The 19,012-nt window shown below is 43.5% G+C and overlaps 1 protein-coding gene across 1 annotated transcript in view; it reads right to left on the reverse strand.

The window, feature by feature from the left end:
* The window catches only part of LOC132403089 (ras-related protein Rab-32-like), a 32,397-nt gene extending 21,383 nt beyond the window's left edge, over positions 1–11,014 (reverse strand). The window contains exons 1-2 of the mRNA XM_059986368.1: positions 10,715–11,014; positions 3,465–3,748 (exon numbers count right to left, since the gene is read on the reverse strand). Coding sequence (XP_059842351.1) covers positions 3,465–3,748; positions 10,715–10,934 — 504 coding nt within the window. The 5' untranslated portion in view covers positions 10,935–11,014. The remainder of the gene's footprint in view (positions 1–3,464; positions 3,749–10,714) is intronic.
* Positions 11,015–19,012: the final 7,998 nt, after the last annotated feature.

Below are 19,012 nucleotides of genomic sequence, written 5' to 3' on the forward strand. Positions count from 1 at the left end.
AATATACAACATCCACTGCATCTCCTTTATCTATCCCTACTTGTAATTACCTCAGAGAATTACAACAAGTTTGTCAGGCAAGATTTTCCCTTAAAAAACCATGCTGACTTTGTCCCATCTTCTCCTGTGTCACCAAGTACTCCATAACATCACCCTTAACAATTGATTCCAACATCTTCTCAACCACCAAGGTCAGGCTAATAGGTGTACAATTTCCTTTCTGCTTCCTTAAAGAGTGGAGCGACATTTGCAATTTTCCAGTCCTCTGGCACCAAGCCAGAGTCCAATGATTTTTGAAAGATTGTTTCTAATGCCACCATAATCTCTATCGCTACCTCTTTCAGAACCCTAGGGTGCAGTTCATCAGGTCTAGGTGACCCTGAGGTCTTACAGCTTTTTGAGTACCTTCTCCTTGTAATAGTAACGACACTCACTTCTCTTCCCTCACACCCTTCAACATCTGGCACACTGCTAGTGGCTTACACAGTGAAGATTGATGCAAAATACTCATTCAGTTCACCTGCCATCTCCTTTTCCCTGTTATTATTTCTCTGACCTCATTTTCTTGTGGTCTTGTATCCACTCTCATCTCTCTTTAATTTTTTTTTTAAACATACTTAAGAATGTTTTCACTATCCACTTTGATATTATTTGCTAGCTTGCTTTCATATTTCATCTGTTCTCTCTTGATTCTTTATTTGCTCTCTGTAGGTTTTTAAAAGCTTCCCGATCCTCTATCTTTTCACTTCTTTGCTGTATGCCCTCTCTTTGGCTTTCACATTAACTTTGATGTCCCTTGTCAGCCACTGTTATACTATTCTGCCATTTGACTATTTCTTTGTTTTTGGAATACATCTATCCTGCACCTTCCTCATTTTTCCCAGAAACTCACGTCATTGCTGCTCTGCTGTCATCCCTGCCAACATCTCCCTCCAATTTACTTTGGCCAACTCCTCTCTCATACCACGATTTCTTTTATTCCACTGAAACATTGCTACATCAGACTTTACTTTCACAAGAAATTATACAGGAGGGAATACAATTAGACCATAAAAGGTCAACTGAGTGCAAAATGGTCATGTTGTTGACACAGAGTTTGTGTAGGGTGGTTCAAGAGCTGATTGGTTGAAGGGAAGTAGCTGTTCTTGAAGCCGTTGGTGTGGGACTTCAGGCTTCTCAACCATCTTTCTGATAGTAGCGGCAAAAAGGCAGCATGGCCTGAATGGTGGGGATCTTTGATGATAGTTTGCCTTTTTGAAGGAGTGCATTGTGTAGATACTCTCAATGGTGGGGAGGGTTGTGCTATTGATGTACTGGGATGTGTCCAATACTCTCTGCAGCTCCTTTCGTATTTGCACATGGTAAATTATTCAACCAGTCAGGTTATTTTCAACACTATATTTGTAGAAGTTTGTTAGAGTGTTCATTAACATGTTGAACTACCTTGAACTTCCAAAAGAGTAACAACACCAGCATGCCTTTCTTGTGATTGCATCTTTGTATTAGACCCAGGGCAGGTCATCCAACATCTTAATGCTCAGCAAGTGAACATTTGGCTCACTCATCAAACCAGAGTGTGAGATCATAATGCATCTGGGACCAAGGTCTGGTCTGTGGGCTGTGGCTGGTGCCCTCAAGACCAAGAGTCAAGAATATGGGTCGGCTTGTGGCTGGAGCCAGGGTCCAATGTGCTTGTAAATGGGACATGGACTGGAAGACTAGAAGAGAATGGGTCAAGAGAAAAGGTAGTCATGGGGTGAGGGAGGGGGGAGCGGTTGCAGTCAGTGGGACCATGCAAAGACACGTGCAGGAAAAATACAGGGACAGAGTTTATGAAAAAAAGTGTAGGTACATGAGGCAACAGAAGAAAGGTCTGATTGCTTAACCATACTTCTAAGTATTAATGGAGGTGGATGAGAACTTTATTTTTCTTGGTGTAAATATCACCAAGAGCTTCTCCTGCTTAACCTTATAGAAGCAATGGCTAGGATAGTATACCAGCACCTTTACTTCCTTAGAGTGCACGTTTGGCACATTCCCATTGATCCTTACCAATTATTATAACCGCACCATAGAAAGCATCCTGTGCAGAAGCATCACGGCTTGGTATGGCAAATGCTTTGCCCAAGACTGCAGACATGTGGACTTAGCTCAATCCATCGTGAAAACAAGCCCCGTCCATGGGCTCTGTCCACACTTCCCACTGTCTCAGGACAGATGCTTAAAGAGACTTCTTGTACGATAAAGATGAGCTCGATGAGCTCCTGATCTCACAATCTACCGTCGTCCTTGTGCTTACTGTCTACCTGCACTACACTTATACTGTAACACTACACTCAGTGGCCACTGCATTAGCTACACCTGCTCATTAATGTAAATATCTAATCAGCCAATCACATGGCAACAACTCAATGTGTAAAAGCATGCAGACATGGACAAAAGGCTCAGTTGTTGTTCAGAATGGGGAGGAAATGTGATCTAAGTGACTTTGACCGTGGAGTGATCATTGGTGTCAGAGAGATGGTTTGAGTATCTCAGGAAATGGATGATCTCCTGGGATTTTGATGCACAACAGACTCTAGAGTTTATAGAAAATGCCGCAAAACAAAAAAAATCAAAAAACATCCGGTAAGGGGCAGTTCTGTGGAAAAAATACCTTGTTAATGAGAGAGGTTAGAAGAGAATGACGAGGCTCAAGCTGACAGGAAGGTGACAGTAACATGTTGTAAGAGTAGTGTGCAGAATAGCATCTCTGAACACACAACACGTTGAATCTTGAAGTGAATGGGCTACAGCAGCAGAAGACCATGAACATGCACACAGAGTCCACATTATTAAGTACAGGAAGTACCTAACAAAGTGGCTACTGCGAGTATTTTCTGCATTCTACTTTTGCCTTTCTTTTTGTACTACCTCGATATACTTAATTTTTGAAATGAGCTGTATGGATGCATGCAAAACAAAGATTTTCACTGTATCACAGTTCAGGTAACAAAAATAAACCAATTACCAATTAGAAAAGAACTTTCTCCTGTGGTAACTTCAGTGGTGATAACACCAACAATAAGCGATTTGCATGTACAGTGCAGTTCAAGATCTCAGGATATTCTGAGGCACTGTTTCTAATAAAACAGCTATGATGTGGAGACAGCATTATAATATGGCTGGCAGTTTGCACATAGCCGGGTCCAAGGAAGTATATTATCAAAATTTTTGCTTAACTGAGGGAGAAATGTTGCCAAGATACCAGGGAAATGCCCCTATCCCATGCTGATCAAGTACCACACAGAACTTTGATTCAATATCCAATCCAACAGACAGCCCTTTCAATAGTTCTGCATTTCCAGAGAACAAGAAACAAACCTCTGATTCCATTCAGCCAAAGCTGACACTGAATCAGTAATCAAAAGCCAGGCATAAACAAGATTATCTTGTGCTCCAGACAGGCACTTATTGTCACTAACCTTTGCCGAAGTTTGAAACCAAGTTACAAAACCATTTTCCTTGCAGTAGCGGTCCATTGAGGTTTGATTATTCTCCAAACCATCCCACTGCTGATGATCACACTTGTTTGCTAAAAGCACGGCAGGGATTGGCTTCCCATTGGGGAGCTTCACGTTTTTGTCCAAGTCATCCTTCCATTTCACAACAGCTTCAAATGTTGATCGCCGAGATACATCAAAGACTACAATAGCTCCAACTGCTTCTTTGTAATAAACCCTTGTCATGTTCCCGAATCGTTCCTGACCTATTGCAGCCAAAAAAGAAACAAACATTAATGCAATACAAAAATAACAATTTGATTAATCTTTTTATTGGTATAGAATCTATACACAAACTATAAAACAAAACACTCAGAGGTTCAAAGTAAATTTATTATCAAAGTACATATACAACACATATACCAACCTGAGAGTCATTTTCTTGTGGGCATGCTCACTAAATCCAATCACCATAATAGAATCAATGAAAGATCACACCCAATAGGGTGGACAACTAATATGCAAAAGAAAACAAACTGTGCAAATAGAAAATAAAAACGGAAGTAATACTAATAATAAATAAAAAACAGTAAATATCGAGAACATGAGATGAAGAGTCCTTGAAAGTGAGCCAAAGATTGTGAGAACAGTTCAATGATGGGGCAAGTGAAGTAGAGCAGTTAGACTCTCTGGTTCACAAATAGTAACTATTCCTAAACCTGGTGGTGCGAGTCCTGCTGCTCCTGTACCTACTTCCTGTTGGCAGCAGCTAAAAGAAAGCATGACCTGGGTGGTGGGGTTCCTGATGATGGATGCTGCTTTCCTGCAACAACACATTCTGTACATGTGCTCCATGATGGATGGGGGCGGTTTTATTGATGATGGGCTTGGCCGTATTTTTTTGTAGTGCATTTCCTAAAAGCTGTGAATACCAGCACAGACCTGCTGGTGCCTGTGGGATGGATGTAATCAGGTGTGAAGTCTGTATGTAGCTTCAAAAGAAAGCATTGTCTATACTTTGTAAATATGAATTGTTCTTTGTGTTTAGCAAATAAATATCGAGCCCCACATTGGGCCAGCAGACCTTTCTACCGAAAGAGTCTCTGTATGCCTGCTGTACCTTGTTTTGTCGAATAAAGAAGCTGCTTTGTATCTACCAGTAACCTCTCTCTGGTGATTTAATTCACATAACATGGCCCTCCACCAATCTTTGTATTATCTGTAAACTTGGTAACAAAGCCAACTATTCCACCATCTAAATCATTGATGTACAGCATAAAAAGCTGTCCCAGCACTGACCCCTGTGGAACACCACTAGTTACTGGCAGCCAACCAGAAAAGGATACTTCTATTCCCACGCACTGCCTCCTACCAATCAGCCAATGCTCTAACCATGCCAGCAACCTTCCTGTACTATCATGGGCTCTTAACTTGGTAAGCAGCCTCATGTATGGCACCTCATCAAAGGCCTTCTGAAAGTCCAAATATACAACACCCACTGCAACCCCTTTATCTATCCAACATGTAATCCTCAAAGAATTCCAACGGGTTCACCAGGCAAGATTTTACCTTAAGGAAACCATGCTGACTTTGTCCTATCTTGTTCTGTGTCATCAAGTACTCCATCACCTCATCCTTAACAATTGACTCCAACATCTTCCCAACCACTGAGGTCAGTCTAACTGCTCTACAATTTCCTTTCTGCTGCCTTCCTCCTTTCTTAAAGAGTGGAGTGACATTTGCAATTTTCCAGTCCTTTGGCACCATACCAGAGTCCAATGATTTTTGAAAGATCATTACAAATGCCCCCACAATCTCTACCTCTTTCAGAACCCTAGGGTGCAGTTCATCTGGTCCAGGTGACTTAGGTACCCTTAGGTCTTTCAGCTTTTTTGAGCATCTTCTCCCTTGTAACTGCAGTCGCTTCTCTTCCCTCACACCCTTCAACATTTGGCACACTACTAGTGTCTTCCACAGTGAAGACATATAGAATACTCATTTAGTTTATCTGCCATCTCCTTGTCCCCCATTATTATTTCTCTGGCCTCATTTTTTAGCTGTTCTATATCTGTTCACATTTCTCTTTTTTTTTTACACGCTTGAAAAAATGTTTACTATCCACTTTGATATTATTTGCTAGCTTATTTCATATTTCATCTTTTCCTTCCTAATGATTCTTTCACTTGCTCTCTGTAGGTTTTTAAAAGCTTCTCAATCTTCTATTTTCCCACTACTTTCTGCTATGTTGTGTGCTCTCTCTTTTGCTTTTACATGGGCGTTGACTTCCCTTGTCAGCCATGCTTGTACTATTTTGCTATTTGAGTATTTCCTTTTTTTTTGGGAATACTTCTATCCTGCACCTTCCTCACTTTTCCCAGAAACTCACACCATTGCTGCTCTGCTGTCATCCTTGCCAGCATCTTCTTCCAATTTACTTTGGCCAACTTTTCTCTCATACCCTTGTAATTTCCTTTACTCCACTGAAATATTGTTACATCGGACTCTACTTATTCCCTATCAAATTTCAAATTGAACTCAATCATATTATGATCACTATCTCCTGAGGGTTCTTCTTACCTTAAACTCCCTAATCACCTCCAGTTCATTACTTAACACCTAATTTAACACCTGATCCCCTAGAAGACTCAGTGACAAATTGCTCTAAAATCTTGTCGGCATTCAGCAAACTCACTCTCCTGAGATCCACTTCCAATCTGATTTTCCCCAATTAACCTGCATGTTGAAATCACCCATGACTATCATAGCATTATCCTTTCGCCAAGAACTTACGTTCCTGAACTTGTTACAGTTGATCACATTCACATTTTGGGCCTTAATTAAGTGCCATGATTAACTTTTCCCGATTGCATTCCTGCTGAACTGGAATTTCCACGATTGACCCTTCCCAAAATGCCTTGTTGATCTACGGGAACTTCTCCTTTCAGAGTCTCACCTTGCTCCACTCCTCACCCCTCATGTTTACTCTCAAACAAATTCCTCAATGTCTTTTCCTCTGCTGACTTTCTATACCCCTAAGTGACTACTAATCCTTTGTGACTTCAACATTCATTTCAATTCTTGCTGTTACAGCTGACATCAGACTTAATTTCCTCCCTGACACTCCCTCCCAACATACAAACAGATACAGCTATTTCCTCACACTCAGTTTTGCAATTCACAAGACATTTTTACCTGTCGCACGATCACCGAAAAGGTAATTTATTCATTTCCTGTTTTTTGGCCTCTACTCTGATTTCCTCTTTCAGAGTTATTTTTTGAGAAAAATCTCAACTCTCTAATTAGTATCATAGAATTACGTTGAGATAGAACATGGAAACAGGGCCTTTTGCCAAACATCAACCACCCTGCTGCATTAATCCTACGTTATTCACCTCAAATTCTCATCGACTCCCCAGCCCGTCCTCCCACCCCCAGTTTCCACCACTCACCTACACATTCGGAGCAATTTACAGTGGTCAATTAATTTGCTAATGCAAACATTTTTGGGATGTAGGAAGATCCCAGAGCACTTTGAGGAAACCCATTTGATTACAGGGCTGAACCTGTGTCTCTAGTGCTGACACAGCAGCTCTGTTAGCCATTCAAGTGTGTGTCACCCTTTACCTTTCAATTATCTACCCATGATAACATTTCTGTAATTTTCCTTCAGTTCACACTCTCACCGGTGACTTAATGCCAATTATCCTCCTTTGCACTCATTATTCCCTTTGCCACATGCATTACTTCATTTCCCCAAGTTCATAGTATATGTAGCTGAAGAATTTTGACAGATTTGGCTGGAGCACATTATGCATTTCTGGTATTGATGCTTGATGTACTGAAGGATCAACCATGGACAAAATGACCAGCACAACCCCAATCAGCCGCTTCAGATCTCCTCTTACGCTATCGTGCATACATCTGTGTGTCTTTTTTTTTTGCATAACTTTTCAGAATTTTTACCATATTGCGTAAGTTGTACAACTTATATATCCAAGTGCCTGTGACATTACTGCAAGTGTACTTTCCATTGTCGCTCCTCTCCGTGCCTTTGTGGTGCATCAGGTGGCAACTTTGCCATTTCTTTAACATTTGTCTGTTCTTTTACAAGGCCAAGTTGCTAACTCAACCTTAACCCAGCACAGACAGAAAGTGTGCAAGGAGCTGGCTGGATTTGAACTTGGGACCATTTTGCTTCAAAGTCTTGAGCTGATGCCACTACACCATCAACCAGCTGTTTGTCATTGTTCCACTATATGATTATATTAGTGCCCAAGACAAACTCATTTTGAAATTCAGATTGGGTAGTCCTATACAATATCAATGCAAACATTACTCAATGATGAAAGAGGCTCGACTCTTTCAATGTTCCCACATTAACAGCTTTATGCAGGTATATTCACAACTGAACCAAAGATCGAAGTTAAGTTCCTAAATAAATTTATTACCAAAGCAGAGCTTTGAAGAGACAAATCTTAGTTGACTGTTGAACATCCTCAGAGCTGTAGTTCAATATAGTAGCATTGGCAGTCTGGTACACTATACCTCGGTCCAATTACTGCAGTTAGTCCTGCACCATAAAGTTTTACATGCATAACCCCATGTACAAAACAGACCAGGACCCAGCATTATGATAGAAATCAAGACAGATCTTCAATAATCAAATACCACCATTTGTAATACCGATGGAATTTTTAAAAAATGCTTGAAATACTTAGGTTTGAGAACATCTACAGAGATAGATAAAAAGAAAGCAAGGACATTTCATCAAGGCCAGAAAAAATTAGAGATTAGGAGTTTTATGATGTAAAGAAAATGGGGGTGAGAAGGAGAGAATTAAATGAATTTTTTTCCCAGTTCCAATTCATCAATCCAAATCTCAAAGGGAAAGATAAAGCTATAGATCTGTCCGACCTACTGAGTGATTCCAACATTCTCTGTTATGCCAAAGAAAGCTATTATTTGGCAAGAGGGAACAGAATTGTATGACGAATGGAAGCTGGAAGATACGAGGAAGAAAGGGGGCCTGTCAGGGCTAGGAGCCAGTGTAGATCAGTGAGGAAAGAGGTGTTGACTAAATAGTTGTTTAGATTAACTTGATTTTATGAAAAGGTGCCCTGGAAAAGGGAATCGATACAGCTGACCCTATACATGATAGGGAAGTAAAAGAACCAAAGCAGAAGTGGAGACAGGCTTTAGTTAGCAAAAGGAAATGAATTTTCGGTATGGACAGAAAATGTGGCCGAGACTGAAAGGAACACCAGTTCAAGGAACTGGGAGAGGGATGGAGCCAGTAGCTGCAGAAAATGGGAGAGTGGAATTTGTAGTGCAAATGAAAGGGAGTGGGAGATTAGTATATTTCAGTTCTCACCTGTACAATACATGGGTTATACAGTAGCAAGCCAATTCCCACCAGTTTTGTGAGTGCTACACAGTAATTGAAAACCGGCTTTTTTGGATGGGTACTACAAGGAACAGTTAAAAGCCAGCTACAATGCCTCCGATCAAAAGTCACATACATAAGACAGACTGGACTAAAATGACATTTTGCTTTAACTAAACAATAATTTACAGAAATCTAGAAATAGGAAGTTAATATTGGTAAGTGATCCCACAGGCTTTGAATAGCTGTAAAAACTCAACTGATTTACCACCGTTCTAGAAGGGAGGGAAATTTGCCATTCCAATCCCTCATTCCAAAGAGTGAATTCTTAAATGTGACTTGGATTGACAAATCTTTCAGCTGAACTAAATGTCACAGGGAAAGAACAAAAATTCATCTCCCAGACTCTTCACCAAACTGGTTATTCCCACAACTGACGATGGGGTTTTACTTTGCCTGAACTCACTAGGGGTGTTTGCTGTTGGCTGTAGGAACATGCACCATCACAACATCCAGATGTTAAGGAATGTCAACAGCTGCTGGGACATCACTGGGAAAGCAGAGCTCAGCTTGGCGGGCCAGGGACAGAGGCTTTCAGCTGGCTGCAGTGGCAAAACAGGAGCTATGGAAGCTACAATCCACATGTTTGACCTGGAGTTCCTAACCCTGGGCCCACAGACACCTCGGTTAGTGGGAAGGATCCATGGCATAAAAAAAGGTTGGGAACCTGTGTTCCTGTCTCAGTGGGAGAGGGGGAAGGTACAGCTCACGGACTCTGCACCATATCACCTTCTTAAGGATGAACTATTTCCCCACACGTTTCCAGAATTTCTTCACAGACGCAAACACTGGATATTTAGTTGGCACACGAATATGCTCCCCTCCCTGCCTTCTCGTTGTGCTCTTCCAACCATTCCCAGCCTCCCCTCTCCTCCCACCCCTTTTGCGTTCTCATTCCCAGCCCTCCCCTTTCCTCCATCTCTATCCCCTCCTCCGTCAATTTCCTCTCCTCCCTCCTGCCCTTCTCTCTCTCCAATCCTCCCTGCCCATGGCCATCCCTCTCCCTTCTCTCCACCTCACCTCTCCAGTTTTCCCCTTGTGTCCTTTACCTGCAACAATCCTTCCATTGCTCCACCCCCTCACCATCCCTCTCCTCCATATCCCTCCTCTTGCTTTGCCTAACCAAGCCCATTTCTGCACTTTTACCCTCAACCCCTCTTCCCCCACCTCTGCATTCCCCTTGACATGGCCTCTGAGATCATTCCTCTCTCTTGCCCTGTGTCTCCTTCTATTCTTTCTCAATGCCCGCTGACCACCTGTTCCTTCTCTCTTTCTCCTCAACCCATACACACTCCAATTTGTTACCTTCCCTATACTCCTACTGTATCACACTCCACTGCCCATTGATGGTACCCCCTCTCTTCCTCAATCTCTGTACCCTGCCCCTTCCTCCACACTCTCTACTGCCCACCTCCCACACTCTTTGCTGCCCTCCTCACGGTCTCTCCCTCCATTGACCACTCTTCTATTGTCTCTCCATGCCTCCCACTACCCCCCTCCTCCACTCCCATTCACCACCACACCCCAACTGCCCTCCCACTGCCCTTTGCCTACTACCCCCTCCCTCACTGCACTCCACAACTCAACTTTCTGCCCCTCCTTTATGCCTCTATTTTAGGTTTCCATTATCTACAATTGTTTATTTAAAGTTTCATATACTGTAATATTCCCCCCCCCCCACTCTCTGCCTCCTACTTCACCTCGCCATCCCTCGCCTCCGATCTCTGCCCCCACCTGCACTCCACACCCGAACGTTCTGACGGCCTCCCCCGAAGTCTGCACTCCCTACCTGCAATGTCCCAGAGCTGGAGGCGGATCAGAGTGTTGGAATCCCAATGCAGGACCTTCAGGGCGAAGTCGACGCCGATGGTGGCGCGGTAGTTCTGGGAGAAGAGCTGGTGGATGTAGCGCTTGATGAGGCTGGTCTTGCCGACACCCAGTTCCCCGATCACTAGCACCTTAAATAGGTGCTCAGTGCCGACCATGCCGCTGCCTCCGGAGCCTGCCATCAGTCCGCGCCCCGCCGCTTCCGCCTTGCCTCAAGCTCCGCCCGAGACAGGAACGCTCCGGGAGCCGAAGCTGGGCAGGGCGACGGGGCGAGGCCTGGAGGGTGACAGTCAGGTCAAGGCGGTGTGGGTCGCAGCAAGCGGGAGGGGGAAGCGTTGGGGTAATTTCTGAGCGGTGGAAATGAGGGGTAGTATTAAGAGCAATGGGGAAAGGAAGGGGTGGGTGCGAACTGGGAATGGGGGAAGGGTTGGGAAATGGGTGAGGGGTGGGAACATGTGGAGGGGTTGGGGTAGGGGTGGAGAACTGGGGAGGGGTTGGGGTAGGGGTGGAGAACTGGGGAGGGGTTGGGTTAGGGGAAATGGGGAGGGGTAGAGGTTAGGGTGGGGAAATGGGGAGGGGTGTGAAAATGGGGGCAGGTTGGGGTAGGGGTGGGGAAATGGGGGAGTGGTTGGGGCAGGGGTGGGGAAATGGGGAGGGGTTGGGTAGGGGTGGGGAAATGGGGGAGGGTTTGGGTCGAAGTTGGGAAATGGGAAGGGGTTGGGCTGAGGGTGTGGAAATGGGGGAGCATTGGGGTAGGGGTGGGGAAATGGGGAGGAATGGGGTAGGGGTGAGGACATGTGGAGGGGTTGGGGTTGGGGTGGAGAAATGGGGAGGGGTTGGATAGGGGTTGTGACATGGGGAGGGTTTGGGTCGAAGTTGGGAAATGGGAAGGGGTTGGGCTGAGGGTGTGGAAATGGGGGAGCATTAGGGTAGGGGTTGGGAAATGGGGAGGGGTTGGGGTAGGGTGGGGAAGCAGGGAGGGGTTGGGGTAGAGGTTGGAAATGGAGAGGGTTAGGTAGAGGTGGGGAAATGGAGTGGTTGGGCAGGGGTGGGGAAATGGGGGAGGGTTTGGGTTGAAGTTGGGAAATGGGAAGGGGTTGGGCTGAGGGTGTGGAAATGGGGGAGCATTGGGGTAGGGGTGGAGAAATGGGTAGGGTGGGGAAACGGGGAGGGGTTGGGGTAGAGGTGGGGAAATGGGGGAGTGGTTGTGGAAGGATTGGGGAAGGGGAGGGATAGTGGTGGGGAAGGTGAGGGATGGGGTAGGGGAAAGGAGAGGGACAGGTTGGGGAAGGGGTGAGAAAGGGGAAGTGTGGAGGAAGCGGTAAGGGTTGGGGTAGGGAGGGGGAACCTGAGAGGGAAGTGGAGGGGTGGATGGGGAAAAGGGAAAGAATTGGGAGGAGGAAGTGGAAGGGGAAAGGGAGTGGAGGGGTGGGGAGGGGGAAAGGGATGGATGGGGGAAGGGGAATGGATGGATGGAGAGGGGAATGGGGAAGGGTAGGTTGTTAGTGATGGGGGAATGGGAGTGGTGGTGGGGAATAGGGAAATGGGAAAGGTGATGGAGAGAGGGTGTAATGGGGAGGTGTGGCGAGGGGCTGGGGAAGAGGGTTGGGGAAGGTGGTGGGTTAGGAGGAAGGGAAAGAGATTGGGGGAAGGCATTGGAGAAATGGGGTGGGGAGTGGGAAAAGTGACATGGATTGTGGTAAGGGGAGAGGAGGAGGGGGTTGGTGAAGGGGCTGGAAGGGAGGTAGGATAGGAGGAGGTGGGTGGTTGGGAAGTGGGGGATGAGGGATGAGGTTGGGGAAAGGGGGAAATGGGGTGGGGAAAGAGGAAGGGTGATGGGGATGGATCGCACGTGGGGAAGAGGGAAAGGAAAATGGGATGGGGAAGGGGGAGCAAGGGGTTTGGCAGAAGGTTGTGGAAGACGTGTCGTGGAAAGGGAGAAGGGTTGAGGGTGGGGAAAGTAAGTGATGTAGGGGAAAGGGAGATGGTGTGGGTTTTGGGGGAAAGGGGTGTGGCATTGAGGGAAAGATTGGGGAAAGCAGAAGGGTGAAGAGGATGGAGGGAGGGAGTGGGGGTAGGGGCAGGAGGGAGGTGGTGTGGGAAGGGATTGGTGTGTGGAGGGGGGAGCAGGTGGAGTGGGAAAGGGGAGAGCCCAAGTAGAGGGAGTTGGGGTGAAGGAAGAAGCTGGGGGAAAGGGAAACAGGGAGAGGGGAAGGGTGGTAACTGGGGAAGGGGTAGTGGGAGGAAAGGTGAGTAGAGGAGGGAGCAGAATGTGGTAGTGAGAAGAAAGGACTGTAGAGGGGGAGGGAAGGGTGAGCTGGTAATGGGAATGTGGAGAGGAAGGAGATTCTGATGTGGGATTGGGAAATGGTTGAGGGACAAGGAGAGAATGGGGAGATAGGGTGGAGGAGGACCTAGGGGAGAAATGTGAGGTGGGGAGGGTCAAATTGGGGAGGTGGAAGGAGAAGCAGAGAGGGAAATGGGAGAGGGTGGCGGAGGAAGCAGGTGAAATAGTGAAGGAGGGAATATTAGTCAAGTGGAGTGGGGAGGGTGTTGTGGAGGGGCCAACGGGAGAATTTCTCTGACATTAAATGTACCTATTGGATAGAGGGTTGAGGGGGAATGGTGGTAGGTGGGTGAGGGAGAAAGTGGAAGTGCAGTGAGGAGGAAAGAAATTGGAGAAATTGGGGAGGGGAAGCTGGGGGCAATGGTGAGGGAAGGGGAAATGGGAGGAAGGGGAGGGAAGAAATGTGGAAAGCTGAGGTGGGGGTAATGAGAGGGAGGGAGGTGCAGAAATGGGGTTGGGTAAAAGGGGAATTGAGGTAGGAGATGGTGAATTGGGTTGTGTGGGTGATTTGGGAATGGGGAAAACGGGAGAGGAAATGGGGGTAGTGAGAATGGGGGAGGGTTAGATGGGGAATGGAGGAACTGATTGAGGAAAGGATGATGGGTTGGATCGCCCATGTTTTTTTCTAAATACTTTATGTGGGATCTTCGCATCAACCCAAGAGCAGAGTCACACTGACTTGTCCACCCCTTGAGAGTGTAGCACTCCTTCAGTACTGTGGGGGCACCTCAGCCTAGTTGCTGTTTTCAAGTCTGTGAACAGAATCCACAAGCCATAGTAGTACTGGTAGGTCACAGCCGATACCTGACAAGGCGAGGGGAAGGATTACATCTTAACATGGAAAAGGAAAAGACAAGAGGTGATTAGTGACAGACAACTTCGGTGGTGTGACAGGTGAGGTGTGTCCATTATATTGATGGATGGCCTTAAGCGAGGCATTGCACAGAGCTTAACCTGCTGCTGCAAAACCACAGATTTCACTACAGATGTCACTGATTCTGATCCAGGCGAGCCATGGAAGTGAGTAACTGCTGAACACGTCTCTGCATCGGCTCTGTAACTGGTGGTAGTGTGGTGGAACAGCAGTTAACACTGAATTCTAGAGACAGGATCAGTTCTGGAACTAGAGTGCTCTCTGCCTGGACTTTGCACTTTTTCCTTGTAACATTGTGTTCTTTTTAAATCGGGTGTTCTGGATTCCTTCTGCATGTCAATGACATACTGGTAGGTTATTATTCCTGCTATAAGGAAGTGACCAAAGAAGCAAAGGGGCTGTGCAAGAAAGGGTAAATCATCAGGATTCAAGGAAATAAGCAGAGGAGACAGGACTGAGGGGATTATCTGCTGAGATCTGGTATCTTCCTGTGTTACAGTTTGAGTACCAAAGGGAACTCAATATGCTACCCATATTTTCCTCTTCTTTGTGGTTTCCAAAGAATATTCAAACAATATTCTCAGCTGAACAATAATGTATTGAATGATATGAGACCAATATTTCATACTGCTTTATTTAATTACAGTCAGTAGACAGAGATTGTCCCTGAAGGTATTTGTTACAGATTAACCTGCAACTAATCTAACCTTCTGCAACCAACTAGAATCAAAACCAGTAGTTTTGCCAGAAACGTAATAGGTCACAGATTTACATTGACACAGATTTACAATTTACAATAATGAGGTAAAATGCCCCACAATATTTCTCAGGAGTGTTATTAAGTAACATCTGATGAGACCAAGGGTTTTAACTAAAAACTTGGTATTTAAGGAGCACCTTAAAATTAGAGGAGAGACATCTGTTTCAGGGGTGGGTTCCAAAGATAAGGTGGAGCAAGAAAAGAAAATTTTCTTTGCAGGAGACCAGAAATGCAGCAGCACAGATCTCGTGAGCTTTAGGCAGAGCTCAAAGTGGGAGTGATTTGAATGGAAGGCTGAGAGTATTTCAAGTCAAATCATTGTTGGAGCTAATGTCATGTTCAACAACACAAGATACAGTGCAACAGTTTAATTCAAAGAAGTTTGATTTAAAATTAAATATCAAAAAATTTATTATACATTGCTGCACCAGTCATAATTCAAACAGAAAAATGTCAAAAAGAGGATTTACTGCAATAGAAAATATCTTACTAGAGTAAATGGAACATCTTTTATTATCATTTGCTTTTGAATTGTTACCTTGACTAAACATTTTTTCTTACATTTGCAGTTAACAAGTTGAATAGCAAACTCGCAATTAGAATTTTAAATTCATATATGGTTAACAGTGCACAACCAATAATTACTATCAATTATTCTCCTAATTTAGCTAAATTACATAATCATTATTCTAAGAATTTGGGTACTACTCAACATTGAAAGCAACACCAGCTCTGATATTTTGGAGGAATTCTATGTTCAGTTTAGGATTTGAGGCTGTTATCACTGCATTGTTACAAAAGTTCAAGGTTTCTCTTTTGCATGTTGAGATCATGCTGAAGAAGAAAGTGATCTAGACCCATGGGACTGGGAATGCTATAGTGTTCTAGTTTTCCAGTTACACAGCAATACCTGCAATCAACTCATCTATTAGGAGATGACAGCAGTGGAAATCCACTGGAGTTAGTTGCCCTAGATTTCTAGTGTGTCCTTGCATTGTGTCAAGGGCCCCATGTGGAAAACTCGGATAAAGGAGTGCTTCATTAATTTATAGTGGGTTACTTATAAAAAATTTTCATTCTTTGCATTGGCATTATAGCAAATGGTACAGGCAAAATAGAACTGAACCAGTTGTACATTGCTCACTTGCTGACCGATTTCTTCATCATCAGGAACATTCACGTTCCCTTGCTCCTGTATTTGTCCATGAATTTCAGACATTTGACTTTAATTTCAGTAACACTGTTAACAAGATCTGACTGGAAGCTGGCACAAATTATGTTTCTATAAATTAGGGTTGACAAAAAGTTTGATGCAAAAAGTTCTCCGTGGATCAAGCATCTTACCTGTTTCCTTACTCTCACTAATCAAGATCTGATTTTGTGCTGCTTTCGGGGATATTTTTTGTTTGTTGCTCATTGTTGAGATTTGGGGACCACTGGCACAAATTACCCTTAGGAGAGTGGTGAAATGGGCCTATATGAATAATTGTAGTCCCTGTGGTGGAGAAGTTGCTGCAAAGCCATTAAGTGAGGTACGCTGGCATTTTGATTCAGGGTTGACTAAAGATAAGCGAAACGTGTCCAAGTCAAGTTGATTAGTGTTTTGGAGAGGAATCCAAAGGTGTTCATGTGCTTGCAGATGGCAATGGGTTTATCAGTGTCAAAATCACTGATCAGCACAATGCAGCATCCAGCTAACTCTTATCAGAAGAGAATCATTGTACAAGTTGAAGAACTCATTAAGTATTTGAAAGAGTAATTTTGCAAGGCTTGGCTCCTATAACAATTACCCAGTGGGCCTCAATGTAGCTCATAAGGAACCTTGTAGGTGCTAATGAGTTCATCTAAGAAATGTAGTGAAGTGTGACGGGTGATTAGCTTCAAAAGGATAGAATCCATGTCACGTGGCAGATGAGGTGTAGCACAGTCCGAGCTTGTTGTTATATTAGGAAGAAAAGAGAGAGGCTATATATTTGCAAAAGTGGTAGGATTGAATAAGTAGTTTAAATATTCATGGGATCCTAGCATAAGTACAAGAGTACATTTTGAGTACATTTTGCAATGTACTTTGAGTACAGATGAGTACATTTTGTACTCAGAGTACAAAAGCAGGGAAATCATGATGTGCATTTGCAAGATACTGATTTGGCCACCTTTGCAATATTTCATCCAATTTTAGGCTCTTAACTTTAGAAAAGGTAAATGTGTGGATGGACTGGAAAAGATGCAGTTGTTCTCCCTGGAGCAGAGGAGGTTGAGGGGGGGGGGGTTTCTGATGGAGGTATCTAATATGAAGGGGTAGAACAGGGCAGATAAAAATTGTTCCCATTCAGTAAAAGGATCTAATGATAATTGGCAGTGCAATGAATATGACACAAGAAATAAATTTTTTTGTGCAACCAATGGTTAGGCTACAGAATGTACTGCTAAGGTATTGTTTTGGAGGCATATTCAATCACAGCATTCAAAAGGGGAGTTGATAGCTAATAGAAAGGAAACATAACAGTAGGGCTGTTGAGAAGAGATGGGGCAGTGGAATTAATTGGATTACTCTTAAACTGAGTTGTTACAGACTTGATGGACCACCTAATGTGCTGTCATCTTTCTGTTTGAGAGAGAAACTTAAGAATACTATTGCAGGAAAGGAAGAATAACACAGCAACTGTCTTGACATCCTAATGAATTTTTCTAACTCTAAAGTATTCACTGTTGTAACATAGGAAATGTTGTAGTCCTTTGTGTGCAATAAGCTTCAATGAGCATCAATGTAAGGTCCAACTAATCTCCATAAAGTTAGTAGTGAGACACATATCGGTTAGAACACCAGGAAAACCCCAATGTTACTCTTTGAATAGTGCCCTGGAATCTTTAGGTGCACCTATGGAACTTTATTTATCTGTCAAGTTTATATTGCACTAGAATCCCAGCCTTGAATCCATGACTTTCTGTTCAAGGGAAGATTGCTCCCAACTCAATCTATCCCAAAATCAGTTAAAGGAAAAAACATCCTGTGTGAGGAATGTAGCAATACATTATACTAATACTGACAAATTGCAAGATCGCCCAGTACTGCAGAATGATGCTGAGGATGAGATATCAGGAGTGAGATTTTTAATGTAAGGAACATCACCTAAAATGTGGGAGTAACGTAATCAGTATTTCTAAATTCACACAACAGAATTTCAAGAACATCTATTTCTGGGCAAAGTTCCTCAAACTTGTACTTTATAACTTTGAAAGATTCTTACAGTTTTTTAAAATAAAAAAAAAAGTCCTTGTAGAACAGTTTACAAAGAATACAAATCAAATTGGCATAAGTCTTAAGAGCAGCAAGAAATAATATGTTGAACTGTACTTTTCACAAAAAATGCATCAAAATTTGATATAACAAAAGTTCTTTGTACCATTGAGAAGCAAGTTGCATTAAATACGTGGTACCTTTGATCACTATAATAACCACTATGGAAGCTTGTTGCTCTTTAACAACTTGTTCAAGACTCAGGAAATCTCTGAAAGCTCTCAGCTGGGATTGTGATTGTGATTCAAGTTCATTTACTTGATACTTTTTTATGAATCTGTACAGCAAAAACAATAATTTAACACTTGTATGTTGAAACCAGATAACTGCATCTAGGTTGAAGGACTGTACTGCCATGATCACTCCTTTGTGTGTGTGTGTGTGGATTGAATTGTTTGGAAGTCTGTTCTTGATTGCTGCAGACACATATTGCAGAAGCTCTTAATTTCCATTTGTTATCATTTGTCCACATCAGTTCTGACTTGTGTGAGTGCCACTGTAGCCTAGGTAGGAGATCAGAGATGAGGTTCTCTGAGTCAGTTTCTACCTCTTAGTGAATTAGTGCTAAGTTGTTCATTTTTTTCTGTAAATAAATGCAACTGTTGTACATTGTGTACATCTTACACATGTCTACTATACATCACCACAAAACATTATTAACAATGATAACAACCACTTCTATTTACATAGCGGAGAAGTATTTCACATAGCAAAATGTTCTCTGGTGCTTTAAAGGAACACTATCAAACAAATTTGATGCAGAGCCACATGTGATTTTGGTTAGAGGTAGGACTGTGTGAGATGGGAAATAAAGAGGGGGTTGGGGTTGCTCAAGGAAGAAATTGCAGAGCGAAGTGTCCTGATATTTGAAGAAATAAGTACCAATGCCCATAGTGAAGCAATTTAAAATCAGTCAGAGTTGGAAAATATAGTGATAGGGATGAAACCAGAGATGAGACTTTTAGAATCAGGTTGATAGAC

The sequence above is a fragment of the Hypanus sabinus genome, chromosome 12 (assembly GCF_030144855.1).
Source record: "Hypanus sabinus isolate sHypSab1 chromosome 12, sHypSab1.hap1, whole genome shotgun sequence".
NCBI lineage: Eukaryota > Metazoa > Chordata > Chondrichthyes > Myliobatiformes > Dasyatidae > Hypanus > Hypanus sabinus.